At 38.5% G+C, this 22,663-nt stretch overlaps 2 protein-coding genes across 2 annotated transcripts; one reads left to right on the forward strand and one right to left on the reverse strand.

Moving 5' to 3' along the window:
• Positions 1-2,352: 2,352 nt before the first annotated feature.
• Positions 2,353-4,758, reverse strand: LOC119993746. The gene is made up of 3 exons (XM_038840968.1): positions 4,372-4,758; positions 3,228-3,472; positions 2,353-3,139 (listed from the first exon to the last, which is right to left on the reverse strand). The coding sequence occupies exons 2-3, from the start codon at positions 3,468-3,470 to the stop codon at positions 2,528-2,530; spliced, it is 855 nt and encodes a 284-aa protein (XP_038696896.1). The 5' UTR covers positions 3,471-3,472; positions 4,372-4,758; the 3' UTR covers positions 2,353-2,527.
• A 14,828-nt stretch (positions 4,759-19,586) lies between these two features.
• LOC119992745 lies at positions 19,587-20,858 on the forward strand. The gene is made up of 5 exons (XM_038839539.1): positions 19,587-19,926; positions 19,987-20,094; positions 20,203-20,307; positions 20,440-20,575; positions 20,720-20,858. Exons 1-5 carry the CDS (start codon positions 19,587-19,589, stop codon positions 20,856-20,858), a joined length of 828 nt encoding a protein of 275 aa, XP_038695467.1.
• The last annotated feature ends 1,805 nt before the right edge of the window (positions 20,859-22,663 follow it).

Below are 22,663 nucleotides of genomic sequence, written 5' to 3' on the forward strand. Positions count from 1 at the left end.
ACTATAAGTGGGTCTATGCAAAGACGGAAGAATTGACTATAAGTGGGTCTATGCAAAGACGGAAGGACATATTGAGGAGAATGGAATGCGATTCAAAATTAAATTGATAGCTAAAGGCCATACTCAGAGAGAATATTAACTACAATGAGGTATTTATCTCCTGTTGTTACACATTCTTCATTCAAATTTTGTTAGTTTTGGTGGAACAATTGAAGAGTTGTAGCTATAAGCATACAAGAATAACAAATATTCAATATCTCAACATTTTCTTCAAGACAATAAATCAATTAATAATGTATGTTATTAATCTCTACAAGAGACTATAATCATTCATGTAATTTAAGAACAGCATATCAATACATTAGCAATCCATCCTTGCCTAACGAAGAAAACTACTCCTCCATGGGAGTTTCAAGTACAAACAAGAAACAAAATTTTAGAATGAGAAAGGAAAATCTCATGATTTTGATTTGCAATCTCCAAGTTCCTTATATCCAAGAGTAGATTCTTGGTATTCTTTTGCTACAAACACCCCCACGCTTGATCTTTGCTAGTCCCAAGCAAACAGAAGAAAAGATAGAAAGGGGAGTAAAGAATAAAGTGCTAACACTCAACTTACTTTTGCAAGGATCATAATTGCATTTTGCGCACGAAACACGCTTTTGAACACCTAGTTGTCCCTAGTGGACAAGTTATAGTCTCGTGAGGGTTTACAAAAATGAGAGCCCATAAACATTTAAATCAAGCTATCACAATGTTATATCAAAAACAAGAGTATCATTAATTCAACTCAAGCATAACATGAATCTTGCTCTAGCGGAAATGTTACTATTCGACTAACTTCAGGTTGCATTGACCAAACTTTGATCGCTCATATATTTTGGTCCACTCATTGGATGAGGTTGTTCTTTATATCGATGGAAATTTAAGAGAGTCAAGAATATGTAGGAACAAACTTCGCCTAAATCCAAGAACTATGCAGAAAGGTATGACCAAAAGAGTGTTGAGTGTTCATCTTGGGCACCCTTGTTCAAATTGTTTTATTGCGCCTTTGACCTCATTTTTGCATCCGTGTGTCTATAAACCTACAATGTCAACAAATACACAAATTGAAGAGCGCCTTCACTTGATAAACTATTTAAGTGTTATATTGAGCAGGTTAAGGCATGTAAAATATGAATATATCTTGTACTAGGCAAGATGTTTCACATGCAGTTAGTATGGTAAGTTGGTGCATGCATAATTCAAGAAAGGTGTATTGATAAGCAACTAGGTGAATGCAATTAGTATGGTAAGTGGGTGCATGCATAATTCAAGAAAGGTGTATTGATAAGCAACTAGGTGAATTTTACAGTAAATTTTGGGCACTGTGAATGACGGTTTGAGATTTGAGAGGAATGATCATAATGGGTAATAGGTGGTTAGTAATGTTGACTATACAGGTGATTTTTGAGAAACGAATGTCTACTACTGGTTACTTGTTTCTACTTGCAAGAGCATCTGTTTGTTGGAGATTGACTTTGAAGTCCACTATTGTATTGTTGACTATAGAGGCTGAATATATGGTTGTAACTGAAGCCATTAAGGAGGCAATTTGATTGTAGGTTTAGCATATGAATTGGTTATTTATCAAGAAAAAAATCTTGATACATTGTGACTGTCATGGTATAATATACTTGACGAAGAATCAGGTTTACCACACTCGTACAAATCATATTAATGTTTGTTTTCATTTTATTCGTGATATTTTGAATTAAGGTAACATTTGTTTAGCAAAGATTGATACTACTGATAACCCTATAGATATGCTGGCTATGGTGGTGACTATGATCAAGTTCTAACATTGAACTTGAAGACTATTGAACTTCTAGTAGAATTCTTACTCATCCCTCTATAAATAGGGGAGGTTGTAGAGAGAATCACTTTTGAAACTCACATCTTTTTGTGAGAGAATACAAACACTCTAGGGCTCTCCTTCTTCCCTACTCCGATTTCTGGTGAGATCTAAGCTTTCTTGTTTGAATCTACGTTTTTGTGCTGTGAACTTATTAAATCAAGTCTGGTACTAGATTTATGACCTGAACGTTCTTAGGCAAGTGATCGATTCCACCATAGGGTCGCTTGCCACACACTCTTCTTGACTCGGAGATCAAGAAAGTTAAAGTTAACAACTATAAATTATGGTTACAATTTTATTAATTAAACATATTCTCCAGTCAAAAACAAACTTGCAAATAGACAATTGAGAAGCAAAGACCTGTGATTACAATCAGTGTCTAATTATGTCAACACAATGTCAACAGTTTGCAACAAAATAAGAACAAAAAGAGTAGTCCATATGATGTTCTAAATGACCTATTTTCACAACAATGAACACCATCCATCAATGGATGCCTCAATTTTCTGTTTATTGGATAAAGGTGCAACAAAAATGAGGAATTTTTTGTCCATGAATCGTGCGAATTAAGCATTTCATTTAGAGTAGTTTAGAAATTACATACAAGACATACAAATTAAGTCAGAGCTCTCATGTTCTGTTAATGCTTAAGCCTCGAAAAAGCCAGTGCCGCTGCTTCCTTTCCCGATCAACCGTAGCACTAGAGCTGCTCATTGGAGTTGTTGGAGTGCTGCAATCTTCTCCTCTATCAAACTTGAACAACGAAGTCGAATCAGGTTCTCGTATTTCTTTAGGTGTCGCAGATTCAAAGCTTCCTAATTGTAGACTATGATGAGCCAGAAAATCTCTGGACTTCTTGCTGCTGCTGCTACTACTAGTACCCCCAATGCTTAATGTCAACTCCACCTCACTATCACAGCTACTAATGTTCATTTTGTTACTTTTCGGAACCATGACTCTGGTCGAGACGTCTTCTTCAGCAGGTCTTTTGACATCAAAACCTCTCAGAACTCTTAACGTGTCTCCAACGCAATTGTCACTGCGTTCTCTTGATGTTGGCTTGTCTATCAAGCCTTGAAAGTGCAAATTGGTTTTTGTTACTGAATTGTGTTGGTCAATCAATCGGAATACATTAACATCCGAGCTACTCGTTGGAGTTGAACCTTTGTTTTGTCTAGTTTCCTCTTTCAGCTCATTCGTCAGCGTCTTCTGAACGCTGTACAGCCGATGAAGTTCCCTTACCTGCACAATTTTGTTTCTTGTCAAATTGAAACTACATTTTCTCTATACTTCAAATTTTAATCAAAGGAATTGAATTTGTTTATCAAACCTGGTGTTTGAAGATATCTTCATGCATCTGCATTGTCTTTCTGATGGACTCTACGTTCTGGTTTTCAGCCATCCGGCCCGTGGAATCTGAAAATTCGACCACTGAAGTTCTTTGATTGTTTTTCGGTCTCTTAGTACTGAAATAGTCCAAGTGAGCATCCCCAAAATGCACCGTAAAATTATTGATACCCGCGGATGTTCCTAACCGATCAATTGCATATCCAAGTTTCATTCCCACTCCCATCCCTGAAACAATAAAATGAAATCAGATTTGCAGCAATCGTAACATACATTGACACACATATATACCTAGAACCCTGGATCATATATTATGTTGAAAGGAAAAGGTTTATACTAAAGGGAAAGAAACAATCATTTGTTTTTGCTGCAATTTTTCTGGTTCAGTGAGTCGGATTTATCCAAGACAACTACAACATATGGATGTGAAGGCCGAACGCGAATTCTAGTCACCAAAGACTAATCGGAAACATTTGACCATTTTCGATCTCATCCAGTGGTGATGCAGCAATGCAAGCACAAACTAAAAAGTGTAGAAACAGAACCTTTTTTTTTTTTGTCAAAGTTGCACATGCTTGAGATTACAAAGAACTTGGTTCACCTTTTGTGGTACCATATGCAGGCCATAGCAGGGAATGAGACTGTTTTTGTCTCATTAAAAAAGTGTCTAATGAACCAAAGAGGAGCCAATTAGGACAGAGAGAGAGTGGAGAATAACATTGGAAGCGAAGAAGGTGGTAAATCAAACAGTACAAATAGCTCAGTGAAGAAGGATATATAAAAGGGAGCCAAATGTGAGTAAAAAAGAGACCAAAAATGGGGATGGTGGGTCTCTTTTTCTGTTTTGGGTTTGTGCGCATGCCAGAACCATCACTAGTTCACTACCTATATAACACACAAGCACACTTAGTGTTCATGTTGAGGAAATTGTTTCTGGAAAAAGTGTGTACTTCTTTCTGTCTCATTTAGGCCTTTTTGACCTCCAAAACTACGTGAAATCACATACAAACAGATTTCACAAATGCAGCTATGCTGTTCACTGAAATGTCTCAAAGACACCAAGAAAAGAAAACAAACAATCCAGCACCACTACTCTTCAAAAACACTCAAATCAAAACCCTCATTACCTGCAACAAAAACTGACAAAATCGCGACTTCATTCGCTGCGGCTCATTGAACATTTTGCTCCCTCATGCCAGTACTTCTTGCACCCATAAAGCCTCTTTTCCTTTTGGTCCCTTGAATCAACAAAACCCAGAAAGACAATACGGCAAACAAGTCTCCAATCTCTTCAAGAGCTTCAATAGCGCCGGGTTTGTAAGTTTGAACAGCTTTGAGAACTGAACAGCTGCAACATATTGATCTCCTACTTTACTTGAAGAAATAACAAGACAAGCACACACACACAAACACACTCCCTCGAAGATATAGATAATTGTGATGCTAATAATTCAAGCTTGACAGCCTGTGAAGGAGGAAGAGGCAATAAAAAAAGGCCGGAGCACCAATGTGGGAGACAGAGAGCATGTTCAAACTATACATATTGTTCTGTTATATAATACGACACATTATTTAATACATGTATCAATAATATTATTTATATATATATATATATATATATATTATTTACAGGTGTTGCAAACTGTATTGTTGAGGAAGATCAAAGAATGAGAGGGACCCACAAATGTAAAATATTATTCAACAAAAAAACAATGTAAGCCAAATGAACAAGTTCCAGACAAGTCCTTGAAGAAGCAGGACATCAATATATGCATGAATGGAAGGAAAGCCAATCTTTCCTAGTGCAGAAAAGTATTTATCTTTCTGGTTTTGGGTTCTTATATGGAAAATTAATGATTCATATTTTGATTATTCTCTGAACAAATCCATATCTGGTGATACAATTATTTCAGATAATCAATATTCTTATTGTAGTTCTATTATAGAACTTTATGAGTAGCTGGACATGACATAACAAGACAAAAGCACCTGCCATGTTATATGCACCAACCTAGCAAAAAGTTTGACAAATACAATGCAATGCAAATTTAGTCATGTTTTTTTTAGTGCCAATTTGAAAATATGGCAAATAATTTTTTATATATGTGCAAGCCTTCACATAGTTGTTAGGTTGGCTCTAGAGAGTTTTAGGCTCTGTTTGTTTTATAGAAAAGTGTTTATCCATTGAAAATATTGTATCAAGAAAACAAATTTAACTTGACTTTGTGGAGACATGTGTTTTTAGTAAACAGTGGCTTGGGTTGGCCACTGTAACCCCTTTTGCGAGGAGGCACCTTTTCTCCCGAAGTTACGGGGCTATTTTGTTGAGTTTTTTTAAAAAATATTTAGGGACCGTTTGGTTTGTTTTATGTTTTCCATATTTTTAAATTTTTCAAAAGATATCCTTTTTTGTTTTCTGTTTTTAAATGATTTTATGTTTCCCGTGTTTTTTAAAAGGGACAATTAAATATATTTTAGAAATTATTTTCTTCTTCCAAGAAATGGTTTCTAAAATGGACAATTATATATGTTTTCCAAAAAAATTAAAACAGAAAGCCTACAAAAAAAACAAACATACCAAACAAATTCATAGTTTTTTTATGTTCGGCAGAAACTAACAAAAGCCTTAATTAATTATAGCACAAAGATAATTTTTTATTGTTAACAAACTTTTGTGAACTCATATGTTTGTCCTCCAATAACTAAGATGTACTAAGAATTTTTCACATGTTCCTTGAAAGATCCAGCAATGGCTCATCATTATTATTTTTTTCTAAAAAAAATATATATATTTTAATAATATCATGATCCCAAAAACCCATAACTTAACTATGCTCCTTAATGGAATTAAATAATTTTCTTCAATAATGAGTAACAACAAAAAAGAACATAGAAATTTGAGATGAAAATGTTGGAAATTCTAGTCATCACTTTCCTGGAAAAGCTATATAATGTCAAAAAGAAATTAAGAGTCCAACATAGTAGCTAGGGGTACTTGCAGTGGGAAACCCCTACAGTTTCCTGCAATTTCCATCACTACCGTATGATATGTTCAAGAGTGTGGGACCCATGTTTTTAAAATTTAAAAGATAGACTGGATGGTGTGATGAAACACTACCTGTAGTGGAGATTGCATGTAGCCCATACTCCCAACATAGGCACCAAAAACTATTAATTTGTGTTTCTAAACATAATTTTCAATATTTAATGAAATTAAAAAAATAATTATGAATTACCTCAAAAATACAATTTTAGAAAAAGAAAAGGAATAACCTGTTCCCCAAACTGGTTCAAAATTCCTAAACATTTCAAATTCACAATTCAGATCCCAATAAATCGCACACCAAACTTTCACATGGTTTAGGGTTATTCTATAAGTTCCAAATAGAATGCATACTTTCACTTTTCTTCTACTTGATTATGTTTTTTTTAAATAAAGAAAAAGAATGACAACTTTGATTCCACAACTTGCAATCTCATAACCAAACAAAAATATATGATTAAAACTAGATCTATTTAGTCCTGAATTATCTAACAACATTTATAATACTAAAATACAAATAATATACATAACCGATCCGTCTCAAAGTATTTTAATTAGCTACATTAATTAAAAATCATTAAAATCTCTGGCACAAATCTGTTCATGCATCCTGATGGTTATAGCTAAATTAAGTGACTGTTATAACAAAAAATAAAATACAAGAAAACTCTAATAAGAAAAAGAAAACTGAAATTAATTAAGTTGATTAAATTAAAAAATTGTTATCTTTTTGTTGTCCTTTTGAAAAACAGCCTCCCAAGTCACAACATTATTCGCGATGCTAATAACAATGATAGTTTGTCTGTTATCTTTGATCGACTGTCTAAATTTTTGTTATCATTATCTTTAGCTGTTTATAGCTTAACATATGGTACAATGGTAGAGTTGTATGTATGCATCCTAGAGTTAATATGTTTAATTTATTAAAACATCATCTCTACTTATTATATGGAGGTAAGGTATGCGTGTTTGAGGGAATTCAGGGACGTAGGGCTAACCAACTCTGATGTATCATGTACTTTCTTTGAGATAATCCTACTAAAATCTCGGTTATTCCTCAACAAACTGATTTTGAATAAGATAAACTGGTAAGACAAAAAGTTATTCATTTGTAGCCCTTTGGACATTGGTTTTTGGACAAGCATGATTTTCAGTAACTGATCCATGGATTTCAGGTTAAAACCCACCAAGAAACCTGCAAAATGAACAAACGTTAAAAATAAAAAGATTTTGGCAGTGCCATATGTCACCAGGAGATTGGTCGTTCCTTACAAAGTGCGGGGCCTAAATTACCACCTGTCAACTAGTGTATGAGAGGGCACAAACCGATGTTCATTTTGTAGGTTTCTGATTGGTTGTTGGTCTGGAATCCAGGGATTAGTTCCAAGAAATTAGGACTGTCCAAGATTTGCTGTCCAAAAGGCTATAATTCAGGGAGTCTTGGTCCTAACGATCGATTCTTCTTAAACGTGTTGTTGGATAACTATTGAGATGTTAGCAGGATTACATCAAAGAGAGTCCTGGAAAAATGGAATTTCGTTAGCTGAACAACCCAGTTTACTCTCAAACATGTTTCCAGTTGAAGCACGACTCCAAGAGGCTCAGACCACAAATTGTCCTTCACAACTCAAAAGTTCATAATATTACACAATCTTTCATGTAGAAGCAGCAATGAAATGATTGCCATGAGCCATGTTCCCATGTTTTCCACTATGAAGCCTGAAGACTCACAAGTTAGAGATTGTCACGACTTTCAAGAGAACTCATTTCTTCTATAAAGAAGAAGCACGACTAGAGAGATGCTGCCATCATTCCCACATTCATGAGAAAGTTGTGGTTACAGCCCACTAACCCAGTCACTCCAAGCAACAAGAGAGTGGTCCTACCACGACTCTCATGATGTCCCACAACATATAGTTGAGGAAGAACAAAAGAAGTGCTCATCTCTTCGCACTATAAAAGAAGAAGAAGACACCCCGCGTCAAACACAGACCCAACGTCTTCAATCCTTTATTGTTTTCTTAGGCATGTCTCCGACAACTTTTCTTTTTATTTAACATAGCTCCACGCCAACTAGTACTTAGATTTACATTTCCAAAAGCCCCCGTGGCTATGCTTTAGTTTAAGCTTGTAAAGCACGCGTACATCCTAGGATGTATCCCTTTTCAATGAAGATCTTGATGCATTCCAGCAATGCGTTGTTTTTCATTTCATTCCAATATGAGCTCTTTTCATTATGGTGATTAGTTTTCTGTTTTTCCTACCTTTTTTCTAGATTGACACTCTAGGCATTTCAAGTCCTTTTCCTGGAAGACAAACCTCAAGCCAGCAACTTGTGTTCTCTAACTGCGCATAGTCCGTTTGGTGTAGAGGTCATATTCAGTGTAGAATTCTACAACCATCCTATCAAATCCTTTGGGCTGAGTGCAAGCCTGGAGCACCTACAAATGCAACAAAATTCATGTTCCCAACAACCAGAATTGTGAGATCTCCTGTCTAAAGCAGAAGATAACCAACATATTTTTGGCGCTCCTGGTGGGACCTAAAGTATCAGTAACTTACAGTCATGACAAAGAGAATTGCAAAAACATCAATACGTGAACCAGTTGGAGACCCATCTCTGCCATTTTCACCAAGGGAGTCATACAAAAATTTCCAGCCTACTCATTTCTGTGAAGGCGAAAAAAAAGGTAATGTGAGCCTTGTACAAGTCAAACTTTTGAGCTGGGAAATCTCCCCGGCAAACCACAATTTGATGCAGTCCATGGAGCAGATAGCTAAGAACATGCAGGAACCTTGTTAGCAGACTCTTCTATAGAATCATGTGGATATTCAATGAAATTCCCAGAAGTTCTGGCAAGTTCTTCAATCAATGTAGCAAGGCTCACAACAAGTTGCATTTTCAGCACGTAGTCCTCAACAGTCGATGCAGACCATTCAACAACCAACTCTACCTTAGCTGTCATAACAATTCCTAACAGAGCTAGCCACCATGCTAAAGGTCAGCCAATCGTCATTCAAATCCCAGTAGTAGCATCAATGGCCACCTTGTTGTGACCAACCCAACTCTAGTTTCTGTAGCAATTCCTCCAACTCCAATGCAGAATATTCAGAATCTTTGAATGCAAGACAGGAGTTTTCAAGTGATGTCTTTAGGCTCAACTTCTTTAACTCCACTTACTACCGTTCCTATCATTGGTATCACAATTGTTCCCTTGGGAACAATGGTGAATGAGCAAAGGGATATGAACGAGACAAACCAAAGGCTTTCTCAGGTGACACCTCTTGTAGATCCTTGAAGAGAGCAGTATTTCCAACCACAACAGCAGCAACATCAACCTTTTAGCAGCATTATCGCTAGCGCTAATGATTCAGCAACAACCTCAGCATACGATGGATAGGGATTAGGTCGAGAACATAGTTCAGGACATGCTAGGCCCTAGGCGCTTGGGGAGACCCATGTACCGCAGGCCTTTTACTGAGAGAGTAGACGTATTCCACTTCCTAGAGGATTTTGACCTCCTAATTTCTCTTTGTTCTCCAGCAAAGATGCCCAGTCAACCGTGGAGCATATAACTCGCTTTACTATTCAATGTGGTGAAGTTGGCTCGGAGGACGATTATAAACTCAAATTGTTTGGGAACTCTCTCATGGGTATAGTATTCTCTTGGTATATCAAGTTACCCACTAACTCTATTGATACATGGGCAGAAATGGTTGAGGCTTTCCATAAGTAATTTTATAAAGAAGAACCAGAAGTCACGGTGGCGGATTTGTCAAGAATCACTCAATTTCTAGAAGAGTCGATTGAGTCGTTTCTTACCAGATTCAAGGAAGCTAGACTTCGATGCAACACTGAGATTCTAGAAGAAGAAGTAGTGGCATTGGTAGTGAAAGGGATGCTCGTTCAATTCAGGAAGAAGTCGACGACTTGGACTTCCAAGACTTTTCTCACCTAATTGCCAAATCTGTCTGCTACGAAAGAGTCTTGACGGAAGAACAAGGCATGGCTAATTCAATCAAAGGAACCTACTACAGGACTCAAACTATATGGTGTCTAATGTCGATGATGATATTAAGCAGGAGGTGGCTATAGTAGAAATTCTAAGCATGAAGTTCTACATTTGCAAAGATATTGTCAAGTTAGAGCCTCTTAAACAGCCAGTTGCAGGATCATCCAAATTCTATGCTTATTGTTGGTTGCTAAAAATAATTTTAGACATGCAGCGGAAGCTTTCTAGGATCGTCTTAGCATAGGTACAAACAAAAAATTTAACAAACGTTACCCTACAACCCATATGTATCCCACGGCCCAAGTATGTTTTCCTACCATGCTTCTAAAAATTTATTTGTTACAAATAATATTTTGAACATGGCATACATACATATTAGATCTAGTTTTAATCTTAGTAAATAATCCTAGCATGCTTCTAGGTTTATATCCATACAAAATTAGTTCTAAATCTAATCACAAAAACATGGCATGAAGGGTGTTTAGAAAATAATCAACCTCTTCAATATCGAGGTCCTTAGCTTTATTCTTTTCTTGAACGCACGAACCACCGTCTTGATCTCTATCAACTAAGAATGCCTACGTCGTTTCCTTGGTATTTCTCTTAATCTCCTTGCGAATGAGCAAAGCAAAAATCACCAATTGGTAGTGAACCAGTACTCACACAAGTGGCAACCTTTTTGGGACTAATAACACACGGCCTCCGTTTTTTCCTTTTGTCTATTGTGTATCTTTTTCTTGCTGAGAGTTGCCTCTCCTTATTTTTTTTCACACGAGCTGCCGTCTATATATGCAGTATTTATATCAAACAAAAATGTCTCAATTAGGTTTTGTTTTCTAGTTCAATTGGAATTAGGTAAGACAAAATAAGGAAGCCTTACCTATTCCTATAATGGCACCACTTTGTTCCACTATTTGGGCTGGCCATGTTTTGCAATGCAAAGCATGCTTTGGCCCAAAATGGAATCCTTAGGTTCTAACAAAACTTGATTGGACCTCTAAGTTTCCCTTAGGCCCAATCCTTTAAGAATCAAGGCTCAAATATTATTTTGGTACTTGGTCCATTCTTGACTTTTTGATTATGTAAAATATTCATTTTACATTCTAAATCAAAATTTCGAGACTTATTATTTTATCATAAATACACTTACAAGAATTTTGTATATCTTAACAAAAATGATTTTATCTTAGGTTTATCTTTGGAAAACCAAAAGCCAATAAAATTATATCTATTGGTTATACAAATTATATTCTTGCAATATCCCAATAATCGTTGTCATATGGTGAATTTTGCCGATCTTCCTTAAATACGACAAGAGACTAAAATAGGGCTACCAAGGGGACTCCGCAGGACATACAAATCTAGGCCCCGAAATATTATTCTTTACTGTCAAGCCCTATGACTAGGAATAATATTTCAATCCAATGTTCGTCTAACACCACCTGAACTATGGATGAACTCTCAGACATGTACGATTCTTACATCGAGGCTTTTCTTATAAGAAATCTTTCCATGACCTGTGAGATGTGTACGAATATATCTTCCATGCAACACCTGATAAGTCAGAGTGAGAGTTTGTGTACTATCAAACACTCCAAAGTTCATATTTCCCCTGAGCTCTCGGTTCCCTTGTATCTATCCACTAAGCGTATTAGATTGACCCGTCGATAAATCTAAATGCTAATGCTTGATCCACAAAGATCACTCTATAGAGTTTTTGGGTAGATTAATTTGAACCTCTTAGGTGGGTGCTTACACTTCCGTATCCCAAAAGTACATGAATGACTATGTTATAAGCATGCTCTCACACCCTAGTGGCATACATCCAGTCCATCGAGTATATTGACAATAGTGTGTGTCTCACTCATTGATGAATCAAACGCATATGCTATAAGTATGAAAGTGTTGAACTACTCAAGCTTTTGGGATATTGTACTCTCACAGCTATAGGATGAACAACTCATTGATAGTACTTTTTTGGTTCTTCTTTTCTATGTAAGTCCGTCAATGTATGTTTACTTACATACACTAGTGCACCAATTCGAGAGTCCTCTCAAGTAGTCAAGACAAATTACTTCCCTGTTTGGAGATGTCCATACACTACAACCTTAGCTTCGTTAATCTGGTTGTGACTAAATTGTTTCGAATGTAATATTGAATCATGTGTCTGTCTATACTCACACATAAAGTGTATCTAAGTATTCAAGATTAATATAACTAACATCCCTAGACATTTATAGAACATTCACACATCTAAAACACAAAATGCAATATTAAATATTTATCCATCAATCTTAGAACTATCATCATACATGCCATGTTTTTAGGACATAATCCCAACAAACTCCCGTTTGGAATAAAGAACATACTCCCTAAAGCATCCTAGCACCCATTCCCTCTACATGAGCCGTGAAACTCTTTCCAGTAAGGGTCTTGGTGAATGGATCTGTCAAGTTGTGTAATGATGCAATCTTTAGTATCTTCACTTCCTTTCACTGCACGAACTCCCTTATCAAATGGAACTTACGTTCTATGTGATTTCATTTATTGTGGTAACGAGGTTCCTTACTTTGAGCTATAGCACCCATATTGTCACAATATAGGGTGATAGGTCTCTCAACGCCAAGGACTACCTCTAATTCCATAAGGAATTTTCTCAACCAAATTGGCTCTCCTTTTTTTTTTTCACACGAGCTTCCGTCTATATATGTAGTATTTATATCAAACAAAAAGGACTCAATTAGGTTTTGTTTTTTACTTCAGTAGGAATTAGGTAAGACAAAATAAGGAAGCCTTACCTATTCCTATAATGGCACCACTTTGTTCCAATATTTGGGCTGGCCATGTTTTGCAATGCAAAGCATGCTTTGGCCCAAAATGGAACCCTTAGGTTCTAACTAAACTTGATTGGACCTCTATTTTTTTCTTAGGCCCCAATCATTCAAGAATCAAGGCTCAAATATTATTTTGGTACTTGGTCCATTCTTGACTTTAGTTTTGATTATGTAAAATATTAATTCGGTGGCAAGCCAGCCCATCATCGTCCATCTCAACCCAGGTCTAGGATGGTCAAACCTCCAGCTTCTCCTATGAATGTTTGGATAAAAGTCCAACATCCGAAGGAAAAACCTACACTTATCAAGACTCAAAAAATAAGGTAGTAAAAGAAACGACAAAAGAAGAGGAATGCTGCCAAGCATCCGCAATAGCCGTTTGAAGAGTATGCCAGTTTCCATCTAGGTAGTCTTTGGAAGGTGTTCAGTTCATTGTTGGTAACCTTCTTTCCTTAGCCTTGGGAGGAATTGACTATCATTCACTTTTTAGGCAAGCGACTCAATATCCAGCAGAAGAAATGCTTGTTCAACAGAGGAGTTCGTACGAAGAGGAAACTCAGAAGAAAGACACTTTTGACTCAATGAAGATAACATTCTTGAGGCGTCAGCCTACTGTACAGAAAGAACAGGCCTCGGGGGGCAAGAATGGAAACTCTTCTGCAGACCCAAGGTATTCCGAAGATTTTTTCTGCAATATGACTTATATTTTGCCTAGAGATATTAGAAATGTTGAAGCAATCACAGTAGCAAGTCTATCTATCACGGAGCAGCCAGTAGTTGCTACCATCTTGAAGGAGCCAATCAAGGAACAAATCTATAAGTTAATCAAAGATAAGTCTCAAGGAAACCAACCAGTGGTGATCATTCAAGAGGAAGCTTCTACAAATTCATAAAATGAGGTATCATCCTGCGTTATGTTTGAAAAGCCAACACTCAACATGATCAGCACCTGCAGCCCACTTATCTTTCAGGAAATGTAGATGGAATGCTGGTCATCAGACTCTTGGTGCATAACAGATTAGCAACAAATCTTATGCCTCGTTCTACCATGCACAAAATTGGTATGCAAGAGTCGGAATTGGTTTCTACTAATGCTACTATGTCAGACTTTGCAGGAGGTACATCTACAGCTCAGGGTATTTGGCTATAAACATCACTATTGGCAACAAGACCATGTCCACTCCGTTCTTTGTGATTAATTCACGTTCTTCGTACAACCTTCTATTATGAAGAGACTGGATACACTCATACATGGCAGTTCCATCCTTTTTACACTAATATGTGGTGTTCTGGAACGAGAATGACATATCAGGGCAGATAAGAATCCATTTTTTACGTCAACAAACTGTGTAGAAACCAAGCCTGGACAAGCAAGGCAGACCCAAATCACTTACCTTTAGTAAGAAATCATCCTTCGAAGAGGTAAAATATATCTACACTTACGTTTTTGGCCCATTAATGACAATAATTTGCAAGCCGATTACCCCTTGATATGGATTTAATTGCAAGCGCACAAATCGCACAAGTAATAAAGAGATGAGTAAATTATCATTCCCACGAGGATATGTTGGTAATTAAAATCATTGTCAAAACAAGCAACAACCATGAAAATTGGGGAAAATGATTCGTGATTGGTTTTTGTTTTTAAACTAAACTAAAGCAAGGAACAAAAGAGCAATTAAGTAATCACAAATCTAATCAAAGATGGGAAGCACTAGGGTACTTCATTTCACCTCACTTATCCAATTCAACTCCCTTGGTCCCTTGATCCCTAATTCCTCTCTCAATAATGACAATCGGTCTCCCTAACATATCCAATGCTCTATGTCTAGTCACATCGGAAGTATCTCTATCTCTAATCCCTATTATGTCCAACAATAGGATTCAAAAGACAAAGACCCATTAAGATTTGTGGATTAACCATTTAGCGATTGCATAGGTCACGCCCCTATATTTCCATGGTTCATGCACCCTATGTCATCTATGGCTTGAGGCAAACCCTAGAAATCTCCTTCCAGTCTCAATCTAGGCAACAAATCATTTAAATGGGATCAAGCATCCAAAAGCATTAAGCACACCCTTAGACAATCAATAAGAGAGAGAAATCAAGAAATAAGGAAACCAAGTTTATTGAATCTTCAAGATTTGGTTACATTAAAACCCTAGTAAAAAAATCCAGCCACTCATAGAGTCAAGATACATCATCTAGCAATGGAAATCAACCATAAAAACTAAGATAAAAGGGGAGAGAGAAAACCTCCTTGTGAACTCTCTTCTTCTCCAAGCTCCTATGGTGGCCTCCAAGGTAGAGAATGAATCTCAGCTCCAAGAACACCCCCAAAACCCTATTTTGTGCTCTTTTATACTTCCCCAAACTCTTACATCATTTCCCAAACAAGTTGGGGTCGTTTTGGCTCAAAAACACGTGAATTCGGAACTATTTCGCAAAACTACACGTGTTGTGAATAGTAACTCAGATCGATCGGAAATGCAATCTATCTCCACAAGTTTTTGGGTATTTTGGCAAGTCCGACCGATCGGGAATGACCTCCGATCGGTCAGAAATTGCTTTTGGAGTCCAAATATTTATTTTTCACTGTTTTCCTCCATTTTTTGCCTTGACACCTACAATATGCAAATATAGCTTTCTTAGGCAATATCAACTCCTAATCAACTCAAAATGGGATGAACTTATGTGTAAAGGATGCACAAATGTATGTATATATTTGGCACATCACCCCTATCATCCAAGAAGTCAATGATCTCGAGACCACCGACAGAAGTTGAACAAGCTCAAGCCTTGAAGGTTCCCATGAAGAAGATGACCTCATACTTAGCAAAAATTTATTTGGAGAGTTTGTTCCTGACTGACTCCCCTGTAAACACAATAGAATTGGTCTTTGAAGAGGACCAACCAGAAGATCATGCTATCCAGAGGAACTTGAAACAGCTCCAGCAAAGCTAGATGACCTGAAAGCTGACGTTTAGGATCCCCTAGACGAAAACAATTTTGGAATAGAAGAATCTCCACGATCGTTGTTCATCAGTCAATTCCTACCTCCATATTTCAGTGAAGACATGATTCAATTACTTGAATAATTTCAAGACTATTTTGTGTGGGAATACAAGGAGATGTCTGGCCTTTCCAGGGAGTTGGCAGAGCATCGATTACCAATCAAGGAAGGCTAACGATTGCACAAGCAGTCCGACATTAATGGTCAAAGACGAGTTGGAGAGGCTTCTCAAGGTTGGGTTCATTACAATTGCAAGGTACATGGAATGGTTATCTAACATCGTCTCTATAGTGAAAAAGAATGGGAAGATCAGAGTTTGCATTGATTTCCAAAATCTGAATCTTGCTACTGTAATTACCCGAACTTCTTTTCCTATAGAAATTAGGTAGGACCAACATGTGTTGAGTATATAGATATATTTAAAACCATTAGAAATAAATACCAAGTGAATTGGGAGTATACAAGTGGTTTAAAAATTGAAATTTATGACTACAGGTGTAACTGTCCGGACAGCTTTAAAAAGCTACTGGACAGCCATAGAAGAAGCTGAAATACAATGTTTCAGGCATAGGTGTCCGGACGGCTATAGAGGTGTTCGGACACCTCCCTGAAATCTGCACCCGTGAATTGTTTTAAAAACACCAATTTCGTGATTTCTCTTAAAATACCCGACCAAAACAGACCCTAAACCCCATTTTCTCTCAAATTTCCTCCCTCCCATCAATCTAAGATCACTAACCAAGGTAACATTATCCTCTTTCAAGTTGTTTCAAGTTGGGTTCATGACTTCTTTCTCTAGGTTACGTATCCTTAAGTTCCTCTCTTTATTCCAATCTTTCAAGGTTTGAACCCAAACTCAAATCCATGAGTTCCTACATCATTTGAGGCCTAAAGGAAGCTTGAATCCCTTCCTTCTACTTGTCTCTACAACCTTGGTAAGTTTTCTTAAACCTAAAAGCTAGTATTTAGAGATTGGGGGATTTGGGATTCTAGGATTTTATGGGTTTGGTAGATTTGGGGAAAATCTTTAAATTAGATGAAATTAGTGATTTAATAGGTTGATTTAGACTTGTTTATGGTTGTATTGCTAGATTCTATTGTTGATTGGAGTAGCAAGCTCGAGTAGGTGAAGTTCAAGAACTTGGAAAGTTTTGGGTAAGGGAAGGTAATGGTTCCGTGATTTATTGGGTTAATTTGTGTTAGATTTATGAAATTGAAGTTGTTGTACATTGATTGGGAGGATGGGCTTACCGAATAATAGGTTGATTGAGGTCGGAGAATTCAAGATTGAGTATTGGTTTACATAACTAGTTTTTGAAGGGCGAGGTAGGGAAATTCCACCAATTGTTATTCTCTTTGAATATGTCTTCCTATTAAGAACGTTTATCTTTCTCATTGTTCATTATAATTCGTTCTTGCCTTAATTGTACTCAAGGGAGAACAACCCCACTTTGTGATTTCTTCGTGGTATAATTTGAGTTATATCGCATAGCCTACTTGTTCAATCTTCCATTGAGCATGGATTATTCTTGAACATGCATCATGTAGTCTATATATGTGTAGGTTGTATGTATATCCTATTGCATAGCCATGTTGGACATGCATTGTAGTTGCATGGTAGATGTCGGGTATGTACTCGTATATATCCTAGTTGTGACTGATGTGAAATGTGGAATGCCGTTGGGCCGTTCAGGGTTCCTATAAGTACGGGAATGTCGGTGGGCCGAGTCAGGATTCCGTATGTGTTCGAAATACCATGCGATGATGCCGTTGGGTTGTTCAGGGTCCCGATATGTATAGGGATGCTGGTGGGTCAAGTTAGGATCTCATACGGTGTGATTATCTACTTGTGTTTTGGTCTACATGATGTTAGCTATCATACTGTTGCATTTGTGCATTTCTTTAGTATTTCAGCCTTATATTATTCATTTACTCTTTATTATTCTCTACTGGGCCTTTCGCTCACCCTTTTCTTTCTCCTATTCCCTCCTCGCAGGTGAGTCTAGTTCCGGTACCAAGGTCGTGGATCAGGAGGAGGGTGTGTGACATGGATGGACCTCTGGAGTGTGATAGGACTAGATGGTTCTAAACTTTGATATGTTATTACTATTTTATCGTACCTATTTTCTTAGTTGGGACACATTGTGTGATATCCCTACTCGATGGGGGGGGATGGAAGGTTGGGAGGGTGCTCCGTGCGATCGGAACTCCCGAACCGGGTTTGTGGACTTTGTGTCCTGACGATTTCTTATGTTTGTAGGATTGCTAATTGGGTTGGTTGTTGATTATACAAGTTATTGTGTGTGGAGAAATTATGCGTGATTGTTAGGTGGCTTGAGGCCCTGCTTAGACTTGAGAATTTAATTGTGTTATGAATTGTTAGATGGCTAGAGGCCCTGCCTAGGTTGTGAATATATTTGTGATATTACTCCGTGTTTACTCTATGTTGACATCCTCCGTATTATGGGGAGGTGCTGTCAAAATTTTTGGTGGTGTGATGATTGAATTAATTATGGTTTGATTTAGACGATACCAAAAGTAACGCATTCCGGGTCGGGGCGTTACATTTTGGTATCGGAGCGAGGTTTTGAAATATAGGATCTGTGAATGGGTCCAGGGAAGTGTGTATAGTATTTAGTGAGTCTCCAGGCCGTGTCACGACCTACACTGATTCGATATGTATTTTTTCTCCATAAACTCTTGTTTGAGTTGGTTGTTGAATTGCATTATCTGTGGTCATGCAGATCGATACTCGTAGGACGACTCAATCTTCTCGCACTGTGGAGGCTTCTCGTGTTGAGGGCAGGCGAGGGAGACCGAGAGGCCGAGTTTAGGGCCGAGATGGTAGGATGACATGTACTACTCGATGTACTTCCAGTACATAGGAGTCGGTATCTGATTCTGATATAGGGACACGGGAGGGGGGAGATTGTACAGGACGAGCCACATACAGGGAGTGGCCAGCATGTGAGGACAACAGTTGTTCCACCAGGGCAAGCACGGGAGACCCTAGGAGTGCAGGTGACCCTTCCTACTATTGAGGAGCCACCAGCATCTATGAGGGACATTGTGGAGATAGTGAGGTCACTAGCTCAGGTGGTACAGACTCAGATGGTTAGGGCACCAGTAGACCGCAGTGAGGGACAGATTTCAGGAGCTGATATTGAGGATAGAGTTGTGCTGAGGCCTGGACGAGAGTTATATGAGATGGAGCAGCTGCGTAAGACAAATCCCCCAGAGTTTTCTGGAGAGGAGGAGGGTTTTGAGGCTGGGGAGTGGTTACGCCAGATGAGCAGGTGATTGGAGACCTTGGCTATGCCGGACAATAAGAGGATGATGTTGATCTCATATTATTTGAGGGGGACAGCTTTTGAGTGGTGGGACTCCTTGGATCAAAGGAAGAATGATTTGACTTAAGTGTCCTTTGAGTTACTATTCATGCAGCGGTTCATGCCATGGTCTTTCCAGGCAGATAAGGTCAAACAGTATCTTGATTTGGTGCAGACACCTGAGATGACAGTGTTACAATATACCAAGAAGTATGAGGAGTTGTGCAAGTATGGGAAGAAGTATGCTCCAGATGATGAAAGCAAAGCTGAGAAATACCGAGACGGTATACTTTCGAGCATCTACAAGATGGTAATTGCTTCTAGGGTGAGGACTTATGATGACACGGTGGATATGACACTAAAGTTAGAGCGAGGAGAGCGCAACTCCCGCCAGTATTGGGATGTGCAAAAAGGTCGTAAAACTTCAACAATTAGTGGCAGTGGAGGAGGTAGTTAGAAGAAACCGAGGATTGAGTTCCAAGGCTTGAGGGGCCAGAAGGTTGATCAAGGCAAAGGTTCGGGGCCAAGGGATGGCAAGATTGTGTGTTTCAAGTGCGGTCGGGAGGGCTATAAGAAGAATCAGTGCACCATCATGGGAGTCAAGTGTTATGGGTGTGGTATGGTCGGTCATAGGAAGCATGAGTGTCCACGGGGTGGCAGAGCTTCAGAGTAGTCACACGCACCGGGTTTACCACCACCAGTTCTTCTTTCTATTGTTCCATCAGGAGGGAGGGGGCGAGGTGGGGCTAAGCAGCAGACAACATTGACTCATGGGAGAGCATTTGCATTAGGACATCATGAGGCACCTGAGCATCCTAACTTCATTGGAGGTACCTTTCTCATTTCAAATTATTGGGCAAAGGTGTTATTTGATTCAAGAGCTACGACATCATTCATTTCTACGTCCCTTGCACATGCATTTAGTTTGAAAATCTCTTCAATGAGGCGAATGTTTACGGTAGACACTCCTTTTGGGCATTTCACCTTATTGGAGGGTGTAGTTCTTGATTGTGTGTGCCGGTTTGGTAGTATAGCCCTAAAGGCTTATTTGTGTGTCTTAGACTTCAAGGATTTTGACGTAATCTTTGGAGTAGATTGGTTAACAAAGCATCATACATTGATGGACTTTTCAGAGAGGAAGGTCACTCTTAATGTACCGGAAGGAATGGAGATACAATTACACGGATCGAAGGGGGTCCCCTGTCCTCACTTCATGGACAACCCTTTATATCAAAATTATAGGATCACGAGTTTGATTACATTGGCACCTAGGGGTGATGTAGCTACTCCGACACGTGTGGTAGAAGAGTACATGAATGTATTTTCGGATGAGTTACCTGGATTACCACCGAAGAGGGAGATTGACTTTACCATTGATTGAATCCGAATGTTAAAGCCAATTTCAATTCCACCATATCGGATGGCTCCGGAAGAATTAAAGGAATTGATGACTCAGTTAGAAGAGTAGCAAGACTTGGGGTTTATTAGACCAAGTGTGTCCTCGTGGGGAGCACCAGTATTGTTCGTAAAGAAGAAAGATGACTCATTAAGGATGTGTATATACTATGACAATTAAACAAGGTTACGGTAAAGAACAAGTATCCGTTGCCACAGTCCACAGATAAATGATTTGTTTGATCAGTTGAGAGGTGCTAGGCATTTCTCTAAGATTGACCTACGTTCGGGGTACCACCAATTAAGGATTAGAAATGAGGATATGTCAAAGACGACATTCTGGACACAATATGGGCATTATGAATTTTTAGTGATGCCATTTGGGATGACAAATGCTCCGGCGGTGTTTATGGATTTGATGCAAAGGGTCCTTCGCCCATTCTTGGATAGATTTGTGGTTGTGTTCATTGATGATATTTTGATTTATTCTCCGACGGTAGAGGAGCATGAGGAACACTTGAGGTTAGTGTTGCAAACGTTGAGGGAGAATCAATTATATGCTAAGTTGAGTAAATGTGAGTTTTGGGCTACGGAGGTGAAATTCCTAGGCCATGTGATTAAGCAAGAGGGCATTGCGATTGATAACTCTAAGGTTGAATCCGTGTTGAATTGGGAGAGACCTAAGAATGTTTCGGAGATTAGGAGCTTCTTGGGATTAGCAGGGTATTATTGGAGGTTTATCCAAGACTTTTCGCGTGTTGCCGCACCTATGATGCAACTCATGCGGAAAGACACGCCATTTGTGTGGTCGGATAAGTGTGAGAAAGCTTTTAAGGATTTGAAGGGTAGGTTAACATCTCCACCGGTATTAGTGTTTTCGGAGAGGAGTGTAGGATACCAAGTGTATTGTGATGCTTCCGGAGTGGGGTTGGGTTGTGTGTTGATGCAAAGAGATAGGGTAGTGGAGTATGGTTCTAGATTGTTGAAGATACATGAGAAAAACTATCCGGTTCATGATTTGGAGTTGGTGGCAATTGTATTTGCCTTGAAGCAATGGAGGTATTATCTTTATGGAGAGAAATTTGAGGTCTTTTCGGATCATAAAAGTCTTTAGTATCTATTCACCCAAAAAGAGTTGAATTTGCGACAAAGGAGGTGGATGGAGTATTTAGAGGACTATGACTTTCGTTTACAATATCACCTGGGTAAGGTAAATGTGGTTGCAGATGTATCGAGTAGAAAGCATAGAGTTGATAGTTTGTTTATACATGAGTGGGGAATTGTAGAGACAATAAGTCAATTTGGTTTGGAGTTGCAAAGTGTAGAGGAAAGGGTGTATTTGGGTAGTATGACTTCTAGACCAATGTTGATTCAAAAGGTGATGGATGCACAAAATGGGGACCCAATTTTTGATACATTTGAGGAGGACTCTGGATGGGTTCGGGGTCATGATAGAGGTGTGAGGTTTGCAGGGAGATTGATAGTACCCGATGACAAGGAGCTACAAGAGGAGATCTTGAAAGAAGCACACCATTCTCGATTTGCTATGCATCCCGGAGGCACAAAGATGTACCAAGACTTGAGAAGAAACTTTTGGTGGAGAGGCATGAAGGTCGGTGTAGCTAGATTTGTGGCACGATGCTTGACATGTCAACAAGTGAAGGCGGAACACCAACGGCCAGCGGGTTTGCTACAACCCCTACCGATGGCACAATGGAAATGGGAGATGATCACTAAGGACTTTGTGATAGCGTTACCGATGACATCTAAGCAAAATGATACCGTTTGGGT

This window comes from Tripterygium wilfordii, chromosome 23 (assembly GCF_013401445.1).
Source record: "Tripterygium wilfordii isolate XIE 37 chromosome 23, ASM1340144v1, whole genome shotgun sequence".
NCBI lineage: Eukaryota > Viridiplantae > Streptophyta > Magnoliopsida > Celastrales > Celastraceae > Tripterygium > Tripterygium wilfordii.

Coding starts and splice junctions, on each gene's coding strand:
- LOC119993746 (XM_038840968.1), bottom strand. CDS start 3,470: ATGGGAGTGGGAATGAAACTTGGATATGCAATTGATCGGTTAGGAACA. Junction 3,140..3,227: donor AAGATATCTTCAAACACCAG/GTTTGATAAACA, acceptor AAAATTGTGCAG/GTAAGGGAACTTCATCGGCT.
- LOC119992745 (XM_038839539.1), top strand. CDS start 19,587: ATGCAGCGGTTCATGCCATGGTCTTTCCAGGCAGATAAGGTCAAACAG. Junction 19,927..19,986: donor AATTAGTGGCAGTGGAGGAG/GTAGTTAGAAGA, acceptor AGGTTGATCAAG/GCAAAGGTTCGGGGCCAAGG. Junction 20,308..20,439: donor GCATCCTAACTTCATTGGAG/GTACCTTTCTCA, acceptor TGTTTACGGTAG/ACACTCCTTTTGGGCATTTC.